Source organism: Neodiprion virginianus, chromosome 1 (assembly GCF_021901495.1).
Source record: "Neodiprion virginianus isolate iyNeoVirg1 chromosome 1, iyNeoVirg1.1, whole genome shotgun sequence".
Taxonomy (NCBI): Eukaryota; Metazoa; Arthropoda; class Insecta; order Hymenoptera; family Diprionidae; genus Neodiprion; species Neodiprion virginianus.
In genome coordinates this window covers 36,495,678-36,516,803 of record NC_060877.1, presented here as the reverse complement: position 1 = coordinate 36,516,803, position 21,126 = coordinate 36,495,678, and the positions used below count along the sequence as shown (strand labels likewise).

At 40.1% G+C, this 21,126-nt stretch overlaps 1 protein-coding gene across 7 annotated transcripts in view; it reads right to left on the bottom strand.

Annotated features, from left to right (window-relative positions):
- LOC124310184 (receptor-type tyrosine-protein phosphatase kappa) overlaps positions 1-21,126 on the bottom strand; it is a 107,258-nt gene that overhangs the window by 23,568 nt on the left and 62,564 nt on the right. For 6 of the 7 annotated variants that reach the window (XM_046773958.1, XM_046773960.1, XM_046773961.1 and 3 more), the window contains one exon: positions 2,377-2,498. In XM_046773958.1, coding sequence (XP_046629914.1) covers positions 2,377-2,498 — 122 coding nt within the window. The remainder of the gene's footprint in view (positions 1-2,376; positions 2,499-21,126) is intronic. The other variant, XM_046773965.1, reaches the window with a different exon arrangement.

The following is a 21,126-nucleotide window of genomic DNA, read 5'->3' as shown; positions in this document are numbered from 1 at the left end:
GAGGTAAAAATCGTTCAGAAATTTTAGACAGAGATAAAATTCTACACAATTTTAAACATCATTGATCGGCAAACACTTCGGCAGTGTAATTTTAGCGTTATTATTAACTTTGCAAAGTTTTGAATCCTCGCGTTGAATACTTTGTTGTTTATTGATTTTTTCACGTTGGAGTTAGAATTGTTGAAAACTTTAGAGAAAGAAGAATTACAGAATTTTCTCTACTGTTGATAATCAATATTTAAGTATAATTAACAGACATTCCGTTTACACGCTTTCGATTCAATTTAAACTTGTCAGCACTGCGTCGGACGGTGAAAACAAACTCGAGCCGTATCGTGATCGAGCTTTCGGTGAGCTTACTAGGTACTCGTTGACTTTCAGCTTTTGGCACAAAGTTTTAATTCTTTCTCGGAACAGCGAAGGTTTCTAAATTCCGGGAAAAGACGGTTGATAAATGTGATGCGGAGTCGATATAACGAGGCGAAAATATTCGGAATGGCGGAGGAGCTTTTTTTTTCTTTATCTCTGTCTTGTTTCATTGTTTTCTCTCTCTCTCTCTCTCTTTTTGGAACAAGAACGAAGTAAAACGACAAACAAGAAGTACAGTACCTAACACCGGTTCTGGTTTTGGAACGGAAATAGTATAGTCCTGTCCCTCGGGCAGGATTCATGAGAGTTTCAGAAGTCTTCCACTCCATCTAATCCCCGCAGAACCTTACACGAGACTTTATACTTCTTCACCTTTTCGGCCCTGAATTTTCTAACGGGTACGAGAAAGGAAAAGGAAAATGTGAAGAAAAAAAAAAAAAAAACCACACACACACACGCGACGGCATCAAGGCATCTTTTTTTTTTTTCGTTGACCATAAAATGTCCACTTCTCGTTATATTGGAACAAATGATAACGCGAGTTTATTACAAGTCTACAGGAGTCTGAGCACGAAAGCATAAAGCTGTGCAATTTATACTGCTTTTCGATAATGTTTTCTACAAGTGGCGAGAAAGACAAAGAGAGGGAAATCAATTTCGTTGTATTTTATAATGTCGCACTGGAATCGTGGATCGCGTTTACAGGTATCCCAAGGGTGGAATAGAAAGAAGTTGGCGAGAGAGAGAGAGAGAGAAAAAAGAGGAAAACGATCGACGGATTAATCCGGGTTGCTCACTCGGGAACGAACAGCGGAAATCATCGGGGCTGATTTTGAGATATAAATGCACAATATACGATGTATGATTTTACATACGTGCAGATGCATATAACGTGTGAAATATTCGCACATCACTGCGCATTGTGCAATGGCCGTGACCGATTTTATCGCAGGAGCTGATATCTATGGTACGGAAATTTTTGAAGAACGATCATGCGGAAATATTATCTATCCGAAAATAACGAAACAGCGCGGAAGGCCAGCGACGCATCTGCCGCTATAAAACGCGTTTTTTTGATCAAGGTGTGCGAAAACTTCGACGTGGTTTTATCGGATCGTAGGAGAATAGAATTATGGTGAAATATGATTACTGGTTTTAGTTTTTCAAAGAGGACAGTGATTGGATAATTAATTAATACGGGGATTAAAAATTTTAATTACAGTTTATCGGAAAAGTGGTCGTTCGTTTTATTTTCTTGTCCGATATTACACATCTCAGTTTTTGAGCCGATAAAATATGCGTAATATTGAAGTAAATAACAATAAATACGGTCGAGATAAACCGGGCGGCGTTGAAATTCCGAATTTGAAAAGTTCCGAAAGTGTCTAATTCCGAATTATTTGGTGGTGAGATTTGAAGCAAATAAATCAAACTTTGAAGAATCAACAAAGTTTCAGATGGTCGGAAGGCCGACGGCTCAAAGTTCCGAAATGTTCCGAAAAGTAAAGTTCCGGTAGAGCGAAATTCTGTGAAATAAAGTTTCAATAGAGTAAAATTCCGAAAATTAAAATATACTCACGCGGCGTAGTTTTCTCAACGAGTGGGTGTAAAAAATCAGAAAATCCAAAAATCAGAATGACCAGGATTCCGTACATAAAAATATCGAAAATCCAAAACAAAGAAATATCACAGTGGTGAAATTTCACCAAGCCAGAAATTCACAGAATCGAAAATCTCCCGTCACTCGAAATTTCGATGCTTCAGATTCTTAAATTTTCTTACTTTCACAAATTCGGAACTTTGACTTGCCAGACTTTTTGGCGTTTTGTCCTTTAGAAACTTTGAGTCCCGGGTTTCGGACCATTCTAAACTTTGATGTTTCGTCAAAGTGTGATTTTTGTACTCAAAGTTTCGCCGCCGAAAAATTCGGAATTAGCGCTCTCGGAAGTTTTCAAATTCGAAATTTCAACCCCGTCCCATATAAACGAGTATCGGATTGAAACTCACCTGAAATTCGACGCGGTATAAAACTGGAAACTTTCTACGAAGTTCGCAGAGTTTTGGATAATGTGCCAATTCCGTTGGGGCGGTTGGCAGCGTCGTTGACATGGCGCCATTGTCGTCTGCTGCTGAAACAGATTGCGGAAAAGGGAAAAGGTGCATTAGTATACATACATTCCGATTCCTCGATACCCGTCAAGTTTATTCTTAAATGGTAAAAACATACGTTGCAGAGGATCAAAATCGAGACGAAAACTCGTTCCTTAAGTCGAATCGGAACGTGTAAACTTTGTCCGATCAAAAAGTTTGCAAGTAAATTGTTGGCCAATTATCAGCCGGAAGGAACTCGGAGGGACGATATTAATTGGGGTCTAATCCGCAACCCTTCTCCCTCGGTTTATTCGCGCCCTTGAAATGATGCAGATTCATGGTTCAAGGATGACCGGGATCAATATTCCGAACCAAACGTTAGAAGAAGAAGAAGAAGAAGAAGAAGAAGAAGAAGAAGAAGAAGAACGCTTAAAAACCTGCTTAAAATCATTTCCATGACACGGTAGAAATGTTGTTTCAATTGTATAAACAAAGATTCTTTAAACGGTTTTTTTTCTTTTCTCCCAAATAGCGACGAGGAAAGGGCGAGGCGAAAACAGCAGCGGGAGTAAAAAGGAAAACGAAATTTGGCTCGCGGAAGGAGGAAAAACAAAAAAAGGAGAAAGTCTCGGTTGACGTTATCGTGGATCCTGATTCTACCAGCATCCCTTTTTCGCCTCCAGACTTCTCAGACTCTGCCCTTCGTCACTTTTACCAGAGTCTCTAATGTTCTGATAGGTAACTATAAGATATCTAGGACAACAAATTCTCTGATGAAGTTATAAATTTACTCCGTTATCCCACTTTCTCGTTTTTACCCTACTTTTTCCGCCAAGTTTTGCTTCAGTTTGCTTCGTACTTCCGTTGATCATAGAGATATTCGTTCTGTCGTCGGCGAAAAATATTTCTTCATATAAGATGAGCCAAATTTTTTAGCTAGGATTCCTTCGAAGTTTGAAAGAACCTTAAAAATGGTTTCACGATGTGGAAGATGATTCTTTTCGCCAGTTTTAAGCGGTGCTGCAAGGATTTATGAGACGGTTTTACCTCGTTTCTGGAATTTCACGTTATTCGTTGAATTTCAAACGATTTCAGAAAGTTGCTTGAAAAGATTAAAACTTGTATAAAGCCGTTTGAGTAGTGATTACGGGTGAAAAGTTTTACATATTTTTTCACGTTTCACGTTTTCGAATATAAAACCAGCAATTTTCTCGATTCAATTCAAATCCGTTATGCTTATTGGTGAAAAATTTTTACCAAGCCATGTAAAGTTGCTCCATGACTTGCGCAAGTTCGAGTAAAGTTTTTGCGAGCTCGCACGGATCGCTTCAATTACTACACGAAACTATGCTTGCTCAGTTTACACGGGCATTAATGGCCGCTGTAATTCTCAGATTTCCGCGTCGAGTTGCTTGATCTGCAGATAATGCAGGAACCTGCAACGTGCGTTAACGTCATCAACGAGCTTGGCCAAATTATCCACGAAATGCCGGAGCAATATCGGAGTTCGTATAGATACGTATAATCCCGTTCAGTCTACTCTACTCAAGATCCATGCCGTAATACCTGTGCTCAGGTGCATACCTGCCAATTTCCATACTCCAGATACGCGCTTAGATTGAGGAGTTTCGTTGGCGAAATATCGCTATTTTTCATCAATTTTACCACGAGACATTCCTATGTTTATTATTCGTTCAATTAAGTAGAAATATACAGATGGTTCGTATTCAATCTGCTTTACCGACCGATTACGGCATAGACGATTGATATCTTACGATTAAGCAGTTCTCGGTCGGTAAAGTGGATTGATTTCGAACTATATAATATACAGGAACAAAAGCTTTCAGAGTTGAAATTTTGCAACTCATTTAAGAACCACTGTGCTGATTCGAATTTAGGTCTGATTTATACCTTCAAGATCCTCGTAGTTTGGTTTGACTCGGTAGAGTTTGGAAGTTTTTAAAAATCTTAGATCTAAATTAAACCTTGAGACCCTAATATCTTTGTCGCAATTGTTGAAGCATCGAATCTGCAAGAAAGCAAAAACACAGATATTGCAACTGATGCTTTCGAGGGTGAAATGAGTCCCAATTTTGGTGCTCGTTATAACCTTAAACATCGGAATCGGGATTTTTGCGCAGTTTTGAGGTTCAAATGAGCTCTCTTTTTACTCAGGATTACCTTGCATAAGAAGATTTCATATGAACTTAGAAATGCCCGAAATTTTCTTGGGGTCCGAATGATGTATAAAATTTCATCTCGGGTCAGCTATCGATGCTGATTCGTTCAAATTTACTGGAACATTTTTTTTTCTCAAAACGTTGTCATAATTGAATATCTTAACTTTACAATATTGCATCGTTATTGATTACCATCAATAAGTTGATTATGATATTGAGTTGATTATACGGAAGAAAAAGTCCGGTTTTTCGCTTTTGGAAAAAAGTTGTTCACAGTTCTTTGGAAAATTAGGGTAGTGTGAAAGGGAGAGCAACGAAAAAGGGTAAACTGTACCTTCTTAGTGCGGTTTAAGTAGGATGTTAGCAATTCAGAGCGGTCCCTTTTATTCCACTTACTGAGCCCTTTCATCAGAATCACACGAAGACATGCGAATGTTGAAAGGGATTCGGGGTTTCTGCTGACGGCTGTACAGGCTCGATTATATTCTCACAGTATTCGATGAAACGGAAGCTGACAAGATGCTTTTTTCTCCCGTTAATCAGTTTAAATTACCCGAAACATTTTCCCCCCTCCAAGCTCATCAGCGATTCTCGACAATTCTTTGATTGAATGAATATTTGAAAAATTTCCCATGAACTTTGTCGAGTTAATTTTCCACGACCGGCCAAGATTTTTATCCCAACACCTTTTTGCACTTTGGGGCAAAAAGATTGGACACCAACTTTTTGTCGCTTTCGGTGTTAAAATACCCAAGTCCACGGACGAATGTAATTCTGTATAAAAAAAAAAAGAGAAAAAATGAAAAATAATTGCGAAAAAATTGGAAAATTGAATCGATCAGCTAGATTATCGTAGCCTGGATCCTGCGGATTTCAGGGATCAAAGAAGAAGAGATTACCGCGCCATGCGTGGCATAAGTAAAGGTTTTATCCGGGGTTGAAGCCCGATTTTTACGCTCACGGAGCCTTTTGTCTCGCTTTTGAACCGTCGCTAATGCGATATCGCGAATAAATCATACGCATGGATACTCGCTGTGCCTGAGCATTAATTCGGCAAATAAAACCCTGCGTTTATCTCGAATACGGTGGTTAGAAGAGACGCAAAGCCGCGTTTTTATCTCTCGTTTTACTCCGACGTGGCGAGCCTTCTGATATTTCAAAGTCAACTTCAACAAACGTGGAAAGTACGGCTGCCTGACTTATAGATATTACATTCGAAAAATTTCTGCCGTCGTTTCAGTAGCTCTTCGATATTGGATAATAAAGTAAATTTAAAGTCACTCACCAACTTGTACCAAATATACGCCCAACTAAGATTGTTAAATTCTTTTAACAGCGGGATCATCATTGATTCGACTGTTTATCGGAAAAGTTTCCTGAACGTGCCAATTTTTTAAGAAAAAAGAACACAGCTCAAGCTACTTTTGAACGAGTGATTCAAACAAATTAGACACCCTTGCGACAATCTAGCAACTAGAATTAAGACCTGTAAAGAAATTAACTTGACAAAAAGAAAGAAAAAAAATGACTAAACGTTTCAAGGATGAATAGATCTACATAAGCGAGAGAAACTTGATCATTTGTGAATAATGTAACAACTATAAGAACAAGATGTAGAAAATTGCAGTAATATATGCTCGGCAGACATGAAAATCTGCGTCGCATTTTCACGTTTATAATATTGTAAAGCATTTTTTTAAACGACGCGGTGAACAATATGCATGTAAGAGTAAATTTCCGTGATCCGAACGCCGCGGTGTTTGCATCGTTGCAACGAGGCCAACGGCTGAGCAAAAGAGACTTTGCCAGGAACAGAGCCAAGTGCCATGAGAAGAGTTTGCGGGTTACCCAGAGAGAACGACGGGATGAATCGAGTGTCCGCATCGCCTTCCAAGGGTTGTTATTCGCGGGAATTTGCTGACATACCGCGTCTCGCGAGTCGTTCGACGGCGGAAAATCGCACTAGACAATACTTGATTATGCAACCCTTAAACCGACACGCCCTTCATCCCCCAGGCAGAATCGAACCGGATCACGTAATGCTCCTCAAAGCTTTACAAACCGTGCCAATTGTCTTTCGGCCAGTCTCCGTGAAAATTGTGTCTTCGTGATTAATTAATCGCCATCCGGACGCGGCGTGCATTTGTCATGTTGCGAAAGCGAATTTCTTCTCCAAAGTGATAAATCGATCGAGCGATTTAGAGAGATATGTGGAAGTGTAAAACCGTTCCCCTTGATCTCCAGTCGCGATGAGCCAGCTCTTGCGATTAGCGAAAGCTTGAACAAATAGTTGCGATGATATCGTGGAGCCGACGTAATTTCCTGGAAAACTTTACGGTACCGCATAAAGTACGAGACTCGAACTGCGATGGGATGCAGCCCATTTTACAGCCCTCGAGTCGAGATAAGCGTGACGTAAGCTTTTCGATCTGGGCGGAAGTGAGTAGCGGATGGATGAGTATGTGTGACGAACCAACACGAGGCGCAAACCGTTCGCCGTACGCTGTTCGGAGCTTGACACTGATCGGACACAATGCGCATTAATAATGGGAGGCTGCAGGTGAAGGACTCGTGAGTTAGCGCCGGTACAATGCCGTCGAATCAACGGTGAAAACATTCCCAGACACTCGAAACGGATATGAAACCGGGTGTCGGCTGACCCGTCATTGATTTTCTGCCACCGCTTCACTCTCCGCGGTTGGAAAACTCCGCGCAAAATTGACGGATCGCTACGCTACGTTTTTTGGCAGATAACGGGTGAAAATTTACCAAAAGATGGAAAAAACAGGTCTAACGAATCGGGGAAGTTTCGTTGGAGAAAATAATAATTAAGGATAAAGAGGTGACATTTTTTCATTCTCATGAATATTGCTGTTTTCGATACACGTGAATATATTTCAGGATGATCGCCGTCACCGAGTATATTTTTTTACCTGTTGTGATATCTAATTGAAACGAAAAATGGTAAGATACACTTGAATCGTGAATATTTAAAAAAAACTTTCATGGCCTTGGAACGTGTTCGATAAAAGCTGGTTTTCAATGCTGCAGAGAATTTAAGGGTGCGAAATGTAGAGGAAAAGCTCAAAGCAAAAGCTGAAGGATGATAAATCTTGATCGAACCTTCTTTTCCACCCTCAGAGGATAGATTCCTTTTTTCGAAAACAAGTTTAACCCAGTCTTTCGAAAGACTACTAGCACGGTAAAAATGCGAAAGAAATCGTACGTCGGAGACGCGTCGAAGCTTTCGGCTCACGTAAAACGCCAAAAAAACCACAGTTTTCGAGAGTCTCATAGCCGGACTACATTTATTTTTATCCTCTGTTCCAATTCCGGTTAATCCTCCCCTACTTAAAATTCCACCTGTTCCCGCCGTTCAACACCGCACAGATAACGTATCCCGTCGATCAAATTGCAAGCTTTCGAGCCGAAAGTCGGGAGCTTGAGCTTATCTGGTTCGGACTGTGGCAAGACGCCTCGTCTTTCAGATTAGGAATATTGCCGTCTCGCGTGTCGGGGGTTAATTCAAGAAGCTTTCGACTCCGTCGAGGGCTGTTCGTCTCTTCGCGTGGCGTCAGGAGTGCTTTCGCCATGTGTTTTCAATCATTAGGTCTCGTCGTTTTTCATTTCCCATTTCGCAGCCGAGTCTCGGCCCTTGATCTTCCTCCGATTGGGGATAGTCTAAATATACCATCGAACAAACAAACGTCCGACGACTTATACTTCCCCGCATGTGAAATTATCTACGGTCAGAGATAACCGACCGACGTGAATACCCCCGACGTTCCGTGACCCACTTCGTGAACTTACACCGATCGAAAGTCGGCAGACCAGCATCTATCGGATCGCCACTTCGCTTCACTGAACAAAGCTTTTGCTTCTGAACAGTGGAATTGTAATATTGACAAATTGTTTTTTGTTTTTTATTTTGTTTCTTTCCCTCTTCGAAAACGTCTCTAAACGAATGTTGACTCGATGGTGAAATGTGAAATTCTGGCGAAAACGTAACTGCAACGCAAACAAACAAGATTCAGGATGTGCTCAGCACGATTAATGGAGGGTTCGAATGTCGATTCTGCGGTTGAATAGTGACGTGATCGTTGGACGAAACGGTCAGGGGTCAATACGTTTGGCCATAGTGGTATAACGGAGTTGAATTATAACCGGAGTCATCACCGAGCACAATCGTCAAGTGATTTGAATCGCAGTCAATAGTTCGGCGCAATATTAATCGCCGATGGTCGTTACGGTCACGACACCACAAATGACCCATTATACCTCATGACCTGCGTTGTTTCGCGTCTGGTTCAGTGAGCGAATCCATCATCATCATCGTCGACATCTGGTCTTCGATGTTATATCGTCTGCTCGAAGAGTTGTCTCGTTACTCTTACTCTCAGTTCGAAAACCGTTGCGAAAGCGCAAGAGAGAAAATCCTTCAAAGGTCTCAATTTGTTCCCGTGAGTATCGGATTACCTTATTCTCCCAAAATAGAGAGTGTACACTCAGCGAATTCGGATCGATGTTCTTCTCGCGGTTACTTAAGAAGGGGTAATTAGATCTCCTTGTTGAAACTTCGTCTCGGAAATGCTTTCTTGGAATCAACCCAACGAGTCTATATCAATTTACTTTCGAGCTTGGGCTTGAAGCTCCGGGGGAATAACCGCAATGATCTCGGGGATGATTCGGTGAGAAAATCCAAAATTTACAGGTCTTTTTATACGTCTTATAATCGTTTCAAAATCCAACTTTGGTGACAGCGGTGGGATGTGCAAGGATAAAAGAAAAATCGGAGAATTACAGCGATGATCTCAGGGATGCATCGATGAGACAATCCAAAATTTACAAGACTTTTTTTCGACCTGTTGTTTCGAAGTCGGGTGAATAAATTGTTCTGCACCGCACGCAACGTATCGCATTAAGCTCAGGGGTAAAGAGACCATTTTCGGGAGAAAATATAAAGTATCAATGACAAAAGGATCTTATTGCACTTCGCCAGCTACTTTAATCAATCGAGTTGATTTCTACCGAGACAAATACCGTTTTCATGATTTCTACAGTCCCATAACTGGCAGCTGTAACGTCAAAGAACCGCGGTTACATTTCCAACCCTGAAGGGTCAGGACGTCCGTTTAATTTGGAACATTTCTGAGTGAATTAGCGACGAGTCGCGAATTCCAAGGCTGAGATATTTCCGACAACACGATACGTTCGCCTTTTCGAGGCGAGTCGGGGTCGATGAATGGGGGAAAACTGTCGGAGCAACTGCATTCAGGGTGAGATGCATCGGGGTCCAGAGGGAGGCGCAGGCGAACTGGAGCCATTATTCCAACGGGTCGTGGTGGCAAAGACAATGATCCTCCGTGTTCCATTACGCCGCATTTCCCAACGAATAAATACGACGTGCAGTGTTCGCAGACCAGAGACGAAGGCGATCGTCTGGGGAGGATGTCTTGCCGCATTTTCCGAGGTCACAGCCGCAGAGCTTCGAGACAACGTCGAGGGAAATCCGAGGTAATAAACGAACCTCGTATGCATAGAGAGGCTGAATCGCACCTCGTCAATCTGTCGACACGGTTTAATTCACGCCCCTTTCCCGCCATCTCTGTAACTCGACAAATTATCAACAACGTCGGACCTGCACCTGCAGAAACAGCTACTGTACCGCTTTACAAGCGGATTAATGAATCGGTTATTTATTCAACCGCTATCAATCATGGCCGACAACGTATCGCGCCAATCTACACCCTCCATTTATATTCAGGTTCACGTTTTCGGTATAATTGCCGAGCGTGTTTGTAACTCGAATTTCGAATTTGCCTCTCGAAAGGCTTTCTTCACCCACTCAGAAACAGAATTCGCATTCATCGCGTGATTCTTTACATTACGTGCGATATGATTTTGCTCAGGTATGAGGGAGGTTTTACTAATTTTATTCAATTATACTTACCCAATGTTGTATAATTCGTTGACAAAATTACAAGATTTTTCTTCTGCAGATGAAATGAATTTTTCTTCAACACGTTGATAGACGCAGTTTACAGAATATTTTTCCCAGTGCCTCGAACAATCTTTTTCTTCTCATCTTTTCAAACCGATGTATTAAATTTATTCTATTTTCAAATTACCGAATAGTACGTAGTTGGAAACTTACTCAAAGAATATTTGTGCATTCAATTTTCGTTTTTTTCATCCCCGTTCCGTTTACGATGGTAAATAATTTGTTGGGGTGAGACTCACTCGGTTGTTAAACTCTTTTGTCTAACTCTCCGTCTCTCCTCTAAACACTGCTAAGGCAATATAATACCCGGGAATTCGAATGTTAATCCACCCGTCCGTACTATACGAACATGGGTATAAGCCATGTACTTGAGAATTCCGAATTATCATAGGTATATAATAACAAGTATGCGAAATTACGACGATAATCATTTTAGCGAAAATTCCTCGGAGGGTGAACCCATTCGGTAATTCTTCCGCAACTCTGCACCCGTAGAAAAGCAATCGTTTCTCTTGTTCGCCGTTATACAATTAACGCGATCTCTGAAACGGCTACAAATTTCTAAGCAAGTGTGTCATGTGGGTAAATAAAATTACGAATAAAATACGAATTGTATGAAAAAATGTTACATATTACTTCCTGCAGAATTTTACAAATCGGAGCGAAAGGATTTCACTCGACGTGGTAGAGAGAGAAAAAATAACAGACGCGGGAGGGAAATAGAGAAATAAAAAATCAACAACGCTCAAAAAATCGAGAGGAACAAACGGAAAAGGGTTCGCGTTTCAACGGTTTCAACGATTTCAACGGGATATCGAATCGCCACTGTGAATATTTCAGATTACATTTCCGATACCGGCAAGAATTCCCATTTTCCCATCTTCGAGCCATTTGCCAATTTGTCGTCTATTAAAGAACATTATCTGCTAAACGACAGAAGAAAAACGGAGGGATGAATGATGATAAGGAGTACAAACGAGGGACGCACTACTCCAGCGGGAAAATGATTAATAGACGCAATTAGCTGACACTTTTCGGTATAAATCGTTGTGTAGGTTGAAATAAAAGAAGGAAATAAACTTCATTTCTTAGCCGGGCTATAATAACGTAATAAATGGACAATTCTGCATCGATGCAAACTAAAACCTGCCAAGTTTGTTTATGCAATAATTAAATGAACGTGACAATTTATTGCAACGAGCTTATGGTCGCGATTTTTACGTACTATTGAATAAAAAATCGCATTTCGGATCGAAGATATTTGGAGAGATTTATGCGGGTTGTTCCGGTGTTCCAAAAATGTGGCCAATAAACTCGGTTACAGGTTGAAAAGTTGGAAAAATCGCCGAGGGACAAACAATCCGTCTTTTCGACTTCGGACCACCCTTTCGATTACATTTTTTAACTCACTTTTTCAGGTTTATTTTTCGCCTCACCTTCGTTCTATACCCAAACTTTTCACCACCTTTTTCTTTTTAACTGCAGCTGCTGACCCGGGATTAAAAAAACTTCTTTTATTCCCCCGTCAAAGAGCGATGCGAAAGTTTAGGCGAAGTGAACGGGACGGATAAATAAAAAAGGAACGGAGAAAATTGAAGGAAAGATGAAGCAGCAACGCCCGTAAGTTATGTTGTAAATTCATCGAATATGGCGAATAAACGAAATGTGTTGTTAATTTATATAAATGTGCTCTCACTCAGGATAACGCAAATTATTGTTTTCACCATTTTTTTTTTTTTTTGTTCGATCAAGCAACATTTCTTCAAGCACATTTGGTTAATTCGAGATATTATTCCGCAATTCGAAAACAATGAGCGATAATGAAAACTGTATTCCAGAATTTCTAAAACCAAGGACAAATTGGAGGGACGAAAACGGAGGGCAGAATTATGGTTGGGCGTTTTTGACAGCGAGTGAATTGCATTTGGGATAAAGTTTAACCGGTTTTCCAGGATCCCCGGGTAACGTGTACGGAATAAATTTTGGTCGAATCTAGATACCCGAGGGATAAATGGCAATCACCGAGTTTAGGGCAGAAACTTGTGTTTCTCCTTGTTCCAGGAACCTGCGAACTTGAAATAGTCCGTTTCGAAAACTGTGTAACCAGAGAAGTTGACGAGGATACGAGGATTCGAGGAAGAGTTCCGCCTGTAAGCTAGCTCTCTGAATCCAGAAGTAGAAAAAAGAGAGAAAACCCGTTTGAAAAAATTTATTCAAGTACGTAAAATCGTAGGATTTATTTTTGTTAAAAACAGAAGAAATATCCGAAAAATACACCGATCACTGTTTTTGCATTCATTATTTGTGCGCTGAACTTGAATATTTTCATACAATCATATCGTAAGATGATTTTGAAAAATATGTCGTCAGGGATTTTCTAAATCACGTTTTTTCGATCGGTTGGAAAAAAAAAAAAACAGAGCAGGGTTTTCTCCGTCTTTCAAACGCCTCGCGAAAAATCGAACTCCAAGTATGCGGGGGGTGAAAAAATGGTGCGACTTCGAAAGAAAAGGGGTCCAAAAGTGTGGCGGGAATAAAAAGAGGGTGAAAAAAAGTAGAACTGTCAGAAAAGGAAAGGGACTTCGGTGTGTTTTCATGATTCGTTTTTTCGACGAGTCGTTTTTCGGTGACGAGATAACCGTCTTAGTTTTTCCTAGACGATCTTCTCCCGGCTCTTGTCACCGGTCAGTGCTCATCCGGAACAGGGATTATCACTTCGGCCATCGGCGTGGGCGCGTTTTTTTCTCTTACTTTTCCTTCCTCGAAGCATCTTCTGCTTATACTCAGTGACAGGGCAGGGTTAAAATTCCGAATTTTTTAGTGGTGAAACTTAAAGTAAAGAGATAAAACTTAGACGAAACGTAAAAGTTTCGAATGGGCCGAAACCCGACGTTCAAAGTTTCGAAAGGACAAAATTCCGACAAGTCAAAGTTCCGAAGGTACGAAAGTGAGAAAATTTAAAGATCTGAAACATCGAAATTCCGAATGATCGAAGATTTTCAGTTCCGTGAATTTCTGGCTTGGTGAAATTTCACCGCTTCGATCTTTCTTTGTTTTCGGATTTTCTCTTGTTGTTTCTTCAAAGTCTGATTTCTTCGCTTCAAGTTTCGCCATCGAGTAATTCGGAATTAGTCGCTTTCGGAACTCTTAAAATTCGGAACTTGAACCCCGCCCCTCGGTGACAGACCGACTCGAATAGATCAATAAATCCGGATGAGAAAACGGCGGCGATGCGAATCAAGTCCGGGATCGGAACACGCGTTACATCTCGGCCCGACGAGGGGGTCATGCAAGCTCACCCTTTAATCGAGTTCGTTAGAGCCGACGAAGCCGCCCGAGAGGCAATAATCTTCCTAATCAGTCCGGAATTCTTCCCCGAGACTTTTAACCCTCTGTAACGCGTCGCTGATCCCGTCGATCGAACTTACTAATTTTTTTTACTTTTTTTTCTTTTTTTTTTTTTTTTTTTATTCTCTCTACATTTTCTTTAATTTTTTTCTTCACATCCTGGAAAACAGGTCCAAGCGTAACTTTTTCTCCTGGGAAAAATATACCCACCGAAGTATTGCCTAAGAATTTTTAACTCGAGACTGTAAAATGCCCGTCACAAAATTTCACGCTTTTTTCTATCCGAGCGAAATATTTGTGACATAGTATACGGTATAAATTTTGTAGTAACACGGCTGGAAAGTAGCGTTGGAAAAAAAAGTTTCATGCCATGTGAAAAGAATCCGTAGGAACTGCTCTGAAAAGCGAGAATCAAATTTCGAATCGAAAATTCAAGATAGAAACTGAGTTGAACATTTTTTATTAGGTAATCGTGCTTTTCATCGTCCCAGTGACTTTTTCAAAATTCACTTTTCCAAAGCGTGTATCTCAGCAGGGAATAAAGATTTTTCGGATTTACAAACGGGAAACGAAGAGTCTAATTTTCTAATTTCGAGCAAAAACATTTTCTCAAAATCGAACCACGCGTTCAAATTTTATTTACAGTTTAAATCGGTTCGGTTTTTTTTTTTTGTTTTTTTCTTGGACTACCCTTTATATGTATATATATATTGCTGTCCTAATCTGAGAGGGTTTATTCCGGAAATTGGAATGTCCAGTGAGGATCGGAATATCTTAGTCTCCTCGAAAATTCTGCATAAATCTCTTCAATTATTCATGGGGAGTTTAGCTCGGATGAGTCGCGAGCCCGAAGGTTCTCCACTCCTTTTTCGAAGGGCTCAAGAAGGGAGTTCTCGTCAGCCGATTTGGAAGTTAATCCCGTCTGTCCTTCATTTTTCTGCGTCTCGTTACATTATTTCTCCCAAAATGCCGGTGTTTATTTTTGGAAAGAATTATGACTGATCACGCGCAGCGTGCAATTAATGTTCGATGAAAAAACTTATCCCGAAGTTGTTGATACGTAGCAGCAGTTTTCGAACAGCAGACATCGGCCTACATTTTTTAGTATCTTGAGCTTACTCAGTTCTTGTTTTTTTTTTGTTTTTTTTTTCAACAATCGATTCAATGCTGATATTTTTTGGTCAAAACTGACGTTAAAGCAATCTTGAAAAATTAACTATACACCTTTACGAACTATACATTGAAAAAAAAATAATCGTAAACAGAAATCGAACCAATCTGCAAAATTTTTAGACATATTGAATGGAGTATAAAATGAATGGTCAATATATTTAAGCTTTTGTTTATAATCTTGGTATTCTTTTGCCTGCATAAATATCGGGAAATAATTACGAACGTGCGAGAAGCTCGTGAAAAAAATATGACAAAAAATCGTTGACTCTCGACTAACCGAAATCTTTGCCCGAAAATGCGAATTGGCCGGGAATCTTTTCGGCCCGTCGAATCGAAATTTCATGGATTCAACTGCCCACGTGTCCGGGAGTCGGACCCGACGAAGAAGATCCCCATATCCAATCACAGCGGATAATCTTCGACCCCTTTCCTATTTCCGTTGTGCAGTAATACGTGTGTATCCAGGGCCGGATTCGATCCCCCGAAAGGGTAGCGTCTTCGCCAGGGAGAGAAGCTCCGGTCCGTTGGAATTCAAATTCAAGTGGAACGCCGCAACCGCCCGGGTTGGCTTAGGGTAAATTCCCTGTCAGATATCGAGACTCGAGAGCACATCCCTTGACCTCTGTAGAATACATTATTCGTCGCCAGGGTGCGACTTGACTCTGGAATATACTCGGAGGAAAAATTACCAACCACTCGATCAATCCGGCCCAATTTGACGTTGAAGCCTTGTTTAACTAAAAAAGTAGAGTAAACCTCAGAAACTGATTTTGCGTTGCGATAACCAAAAAAGTTAGGCGTACCTCGTTTTCCGTAGCTCCAACAATATTCAAACAGTTTTTTTTTTAACGATGCCTGTTTTACTGAATTTTTCTAGTTACTGTAACAAACGAAAGTTTTCTCAGTACAACTGTAGAAGATGGCAAAACGCACGAGGGATTAGTTTTTTAGTCGGATCAAAGCTGCGGGCGAAACTGATGACTTTAACAATTCTGTTCTATAATTTATATTCTTAGATCTCGTTTTACTCTTTCTTTGTTTTTCTTTTCTTTGATACACGCGTTTCTCTTTTTCTGGAAAAAAATTTCAGTTTGCCAATACTGAATTTTGTAATTATAAAAACGAAGGAAGACTCAAAACTAACGAGGCTGTTCCACAAGCTTCCCTGAGTTACAATTTTTCTCTACAATACCGCGATTTATATTTTGCGGATGAATTTTCATCCCCCAATATGTGTGTTTTTATTTTTATTAAACCGCGGGCTTTAGTATCCCATAAGAAATCCCACCAATGCCAATGAGGTTTAGGCTTCAGGATAATTCGTGATGAGACTGAGTCCCTCCCGTTCTTTAGTTTTATTATTCCGGGTCAGATCCTGCAGCATCATAGGGGGAAGATTTCTCCGTCCTGACACGCCGCTCGCATATCAGGGTTCAAATTGATTCTAGCTCGACCGTGAATAATACATGCGACGTTTCGCACGGGGTTTTCGCCCCCGCCTGTAATAACATCCATCGCGTGTCAGGGAAATTATTTCATGCAAAGATTCGCCGAGAGATAAAAAGCTCCGTGACATAATTAATCCTTTGACTTATAGCGGCGAGTATTTTTACCACCTATTTTGTATCAATTTTTTTTATATTTAGAAAACTTTGAAAACATGCTTCTTTGCGGTTTTTCGCTATTTCTGACAGTATGCCAACAAGTTTTCGATACTCGAGAGTAATTGTTGCGATTTAATGTAAATTATTATTGTTAGAAACGAATTGATTGATAAAAAAATTACGATAATTGAAGGAAGAATTCAGTTCTGAGACAGTTACTCCTCTACAGATTTATGTGTTTTACATAAATTACAAGCTTTTTGGGTCGCTGATTACGAATCTGAAATCTGATTTTGAAAATTTCAATACGGCGAATCCAATCAGCGACCCTGAAAACTCCTGCATAGAGTTTTCTGATCATATATAATCAAATTTGAAGCTTTCGACAACGATATTGCATCCACCATTTTGAATTATCAAAATCTGATTTCAGATTCGTAATCAGCGACCCCGTAAAAGCTATAGAATACCATCTTGTTATAAAATTTGACTCAGTACAATAACATGTGACTCAATGGGTCAAAGACAAATGGGATCCATAGTTGAAGTCAGAACGTCAGGAAAGGCGAAAAACAACGGTTTGAAAACCCTGTGGGGAGATGAATAAAACAACATTTTGAGGTAGAAGGATCAAAGTACAGAATTTTCAAAGAGCTGAAGATCTTATTCGTAAAACAATCGAAATGCGGAAAGTCCAAGTACAGAAAATGGCAAATGCGGAAAGTCGAAATATAGAGAGGTGAAAAATGAACTGAAAAAAATCGATACGATTCTGTCTCATCGAGACGAATTCCGACGATTCAACATTTCGGTATTCTGTATTCTGATTTTTCCATTTTTTAATTTTTCCATACTCCAACCCTATATATTTTTAAACATATAATAAATCGAATTTTCGCTTCTGTCAACATTCCATATCGTGGTCGTTTTATTTTTTGATCTCTTCATTAAAAGGGGGGTAACAAAAAAGAAGGTAGCTGCATAAAATTGCGGAATTGACGTAAGAATAAAGGAAGAGAACATCGACACGGAGACGAAGACGCTTTAAGCTCGTCACGTGTCACCCCACGTGACCCGGAAACTCCTCTGCTTGAGGGCTGCTTCGTTGTTAATGCAACCCTCCTGGTTTCGACGTCGCGATATAAACGCAGCGTACGATAATGCCACTGGTAAATTTTTTGCGGCTAGAAACTGCACTTTAAATTAAAAAAATATTCTCCGACGTTAAGAAACAATTTTACATTCTACAATTACGCTTTTCGAGAAGTATAAATATTCAGAAACATCTTGAATTTTCCACGAGTAGAATAATTTCCCCGTCAAGATGTTTACAAGTTTTACGTGACTTTTCTAGTTACAATCCGAACGTTCTCGAAATATATATATATGTATATATATATATATATATATATATCAATTTCAGGAAAGTTTTCTCATTTTGCTGAAATTTATCCCTCAAGGAAACAGAAAAGACTTTTAAACTCCATCTCGCTCTCGTTCACGATCTCAAATTTTTTTCCCGACTTCATAATTTTTCGCACAGCGTACCTAAACAAATGGAAATTGAACGAAACATCGCAAACCACAAACGTTTAAAGTGACTTCGGACATCTTACTTTCCGAGAAAAGAGGCGAGAGATATAATACCTTGGGAAAATGGTGAGATTGTCAGGTATTACCAGGAAGCGAGTAGAAATTACGAGACGAGTATCCGGCATAATCACTAATCAATATCCCATCTCACGTTTTCTGTTACGTCCGGAGTTGGGAAGCTGCCGGCAAGGTAAAATCCTCTGAATGTTGATGCGGAATAATCCGCGGACACGATAAAACCTCCTCCAAGATCATTTTGGAATATAAAATGTAAGATCGCGGGTCCTCGAGTGAAAATTTAACGAGGGTTTCCCACTCAAAGAGGCGGGTTGTACGAGAAGCTTCGAGCAGGTATCGCATATTGTTATAAAGCGGATGCTGCGTCTCTCTCGGTCTCAAAATCCGCGACAGAAAATAACGTCCGAAGCAAATCGCGTAACGAGTACGCCTCGACCTTACATCGTTCTCGATTTACTTTTTCTTTTTTAGAAGAGTAAGAGAAGAACGTCGCGCAACGCCCTATTTTTCCGGGGTAAAAAATCGGGCTCACTTCTCCCGGGGAAGCCAAAAAGCAAGAAGAAACGTCTCGCCGACTTTCCGGCGCCCTTTTCTCAATGAATCTTTCCGCGGGACGCGCTCTTTCCTTTTTCACTCCTCTCGGCGTTTCGTGCCAACTCTCTCTCTCTCTCTCTCTCTCTCTTTCGTTTTCTCCGGGCATCAATTCCCCGAGGACTTTCAAAAACCCCGGAAATTCGCTTCGCCCTGACCGTGTTAAGTCCAGTTGTTAATGATTTTTTTTTGTTCTTTTTTATTCATCGGTGATAACAATCGGTGAGAAATGAAGGAACTAAAATTCGGTGGTTTATCTTCTCAGTCTGATTTCATTCAACGTTTGAAGTCTTAATTTGACTCCCAATGATCAAGAGCTGCTCTGAAATAATGCGGGAAAAATGTTTGGTAGCAGATTTTTTATTTTTTTTTTTTATCAGAATCTTTGACTGCTTATAATTTAAAATTAATATCATATGCGAGACGATTTCGTTACGAAATTAATAAAACGTATCGATTTTCGACCAGCCAAACTTCTTTACCTGACAAGAGGCTTTTATACTGGCCATGTGCCAGCCCTCGAACTTCCCGTTCTCAAATTGCAGGTTCCATGTTCACAGAGAAAAGAAAATAACAATGTCCAATTTGAATTTCGAACTGCAAATTCAGACTTGTTGTTAACAATTTTAACGCCCTCGGATACCGTATTACATGAAAATGTGACGTTTTATTTTTTTACTATTCACCGTTGCAAATTTTAAAAGTCAGACCTTGAATTCGTTATCGATTAGCCAAAAAACCTCCGCTTATCAGTTTCTACCGAAATCGGAGAATCGTTAGATTTTTTCCCACGATATTAATTCGCCATTTTGGATTTAACAATCTCATTTCAGATTCGTGATTAACCAGCCAACAAACCGACAAGTACCAATTATCATCAAAATCCAAATGTTTTTAGTTTTTTTATCAGCTTATCGAATACGGCAAATTAAAATTTTGCAAATCTAACTTTAGATTCGCGATTATTGACCCAAAAGAACCTTACGTTTCCAATTTCCATTCGAATTCGTTCATCGATTCTCAATATATCATCATTTTTATTCGAGTAATTGGAATTTTGCTATTCAAATAATTGAAAAAATACCGAACCGATAAAAGCTGAAATCTAATCAGTTCCAAGTTTGTAAAACCCGCGTCGATTGATACCAAAATCATTGAAATCCGGTAACTCGTTCTCGAAATATCGTCGGACAAAAAAATTCATCACACACACACACACACACAAACACAGAGACATCGATCCGAAAACGATCGGAGATGATTCTCCGAGCTTCGAAACGCGGAGATCTGGTAAAAAGTCAAGTTTTCATTTTCGGGGTGATTAAAATAACTTTCTTTTTTCCCTGAAAACATACGACAAGGTAAGTTAACAATAAGAAAATGAAAGTACGCGTGGCCGGAATTCGTCTCGGCTATGTCGAAGCCCAAGACCGCAAGTTAGTTGCAAATTCGGGAAACTTGAGTCATTCGAGTCCCATAAATGTAGTCTCTTGGAGTTTGAGTTAGCGGCGCAAGGGTAGGAATTTCGAAGAGATCGATCCGCCGCCCTGGCAACCGTGCCGAACTAGCGGCGTGGCTTCAGCCAACCGCCGGTGAGAATCCCGACCGCAATCCTTCCGCAAATAATTAAGAATCGCCAAATCGTTAAATCGTAGCAAAATGCGCGACACTCGGGAGGTTAGAAGGAGCAAAATACGCCCGGCTCGTAGAGATTAGGAAGAAAAAAACGAGCCGTTTTTGCACTCGGATTATTTTAGCCTTTCCCAGAGAAATCCGCGATTAGTGTCGCTGTTATTTACGCGAATATGTCGCAGGTCAAACGGATCGTTGATCGATCGGAAAATTTTTGGAACTCGAAAGATAACTTAAAAAACGTTTCGACGACGCCGTTCGACTTCTCGTCAATTTTTGTTTTCAGAGAAAGTTGTTGCGCGAAACTTGAAAGTGAAAGTTTGAATTTTTACTCGGTCTTTTTCACGTTTCGAGATCGACGAGAACGAGTTTACGGATTTTTGCGATATATTATTAATTTGGAACTGATCGGATTTTGAGAAAAATTCGTTTCGCCATTCTTGAGTTATACACTTGAAAAACTGACAAATATTTCATTCGACGATAACTTGAAAACGGATCGATTAATTTAGATAAAACTTCGCGC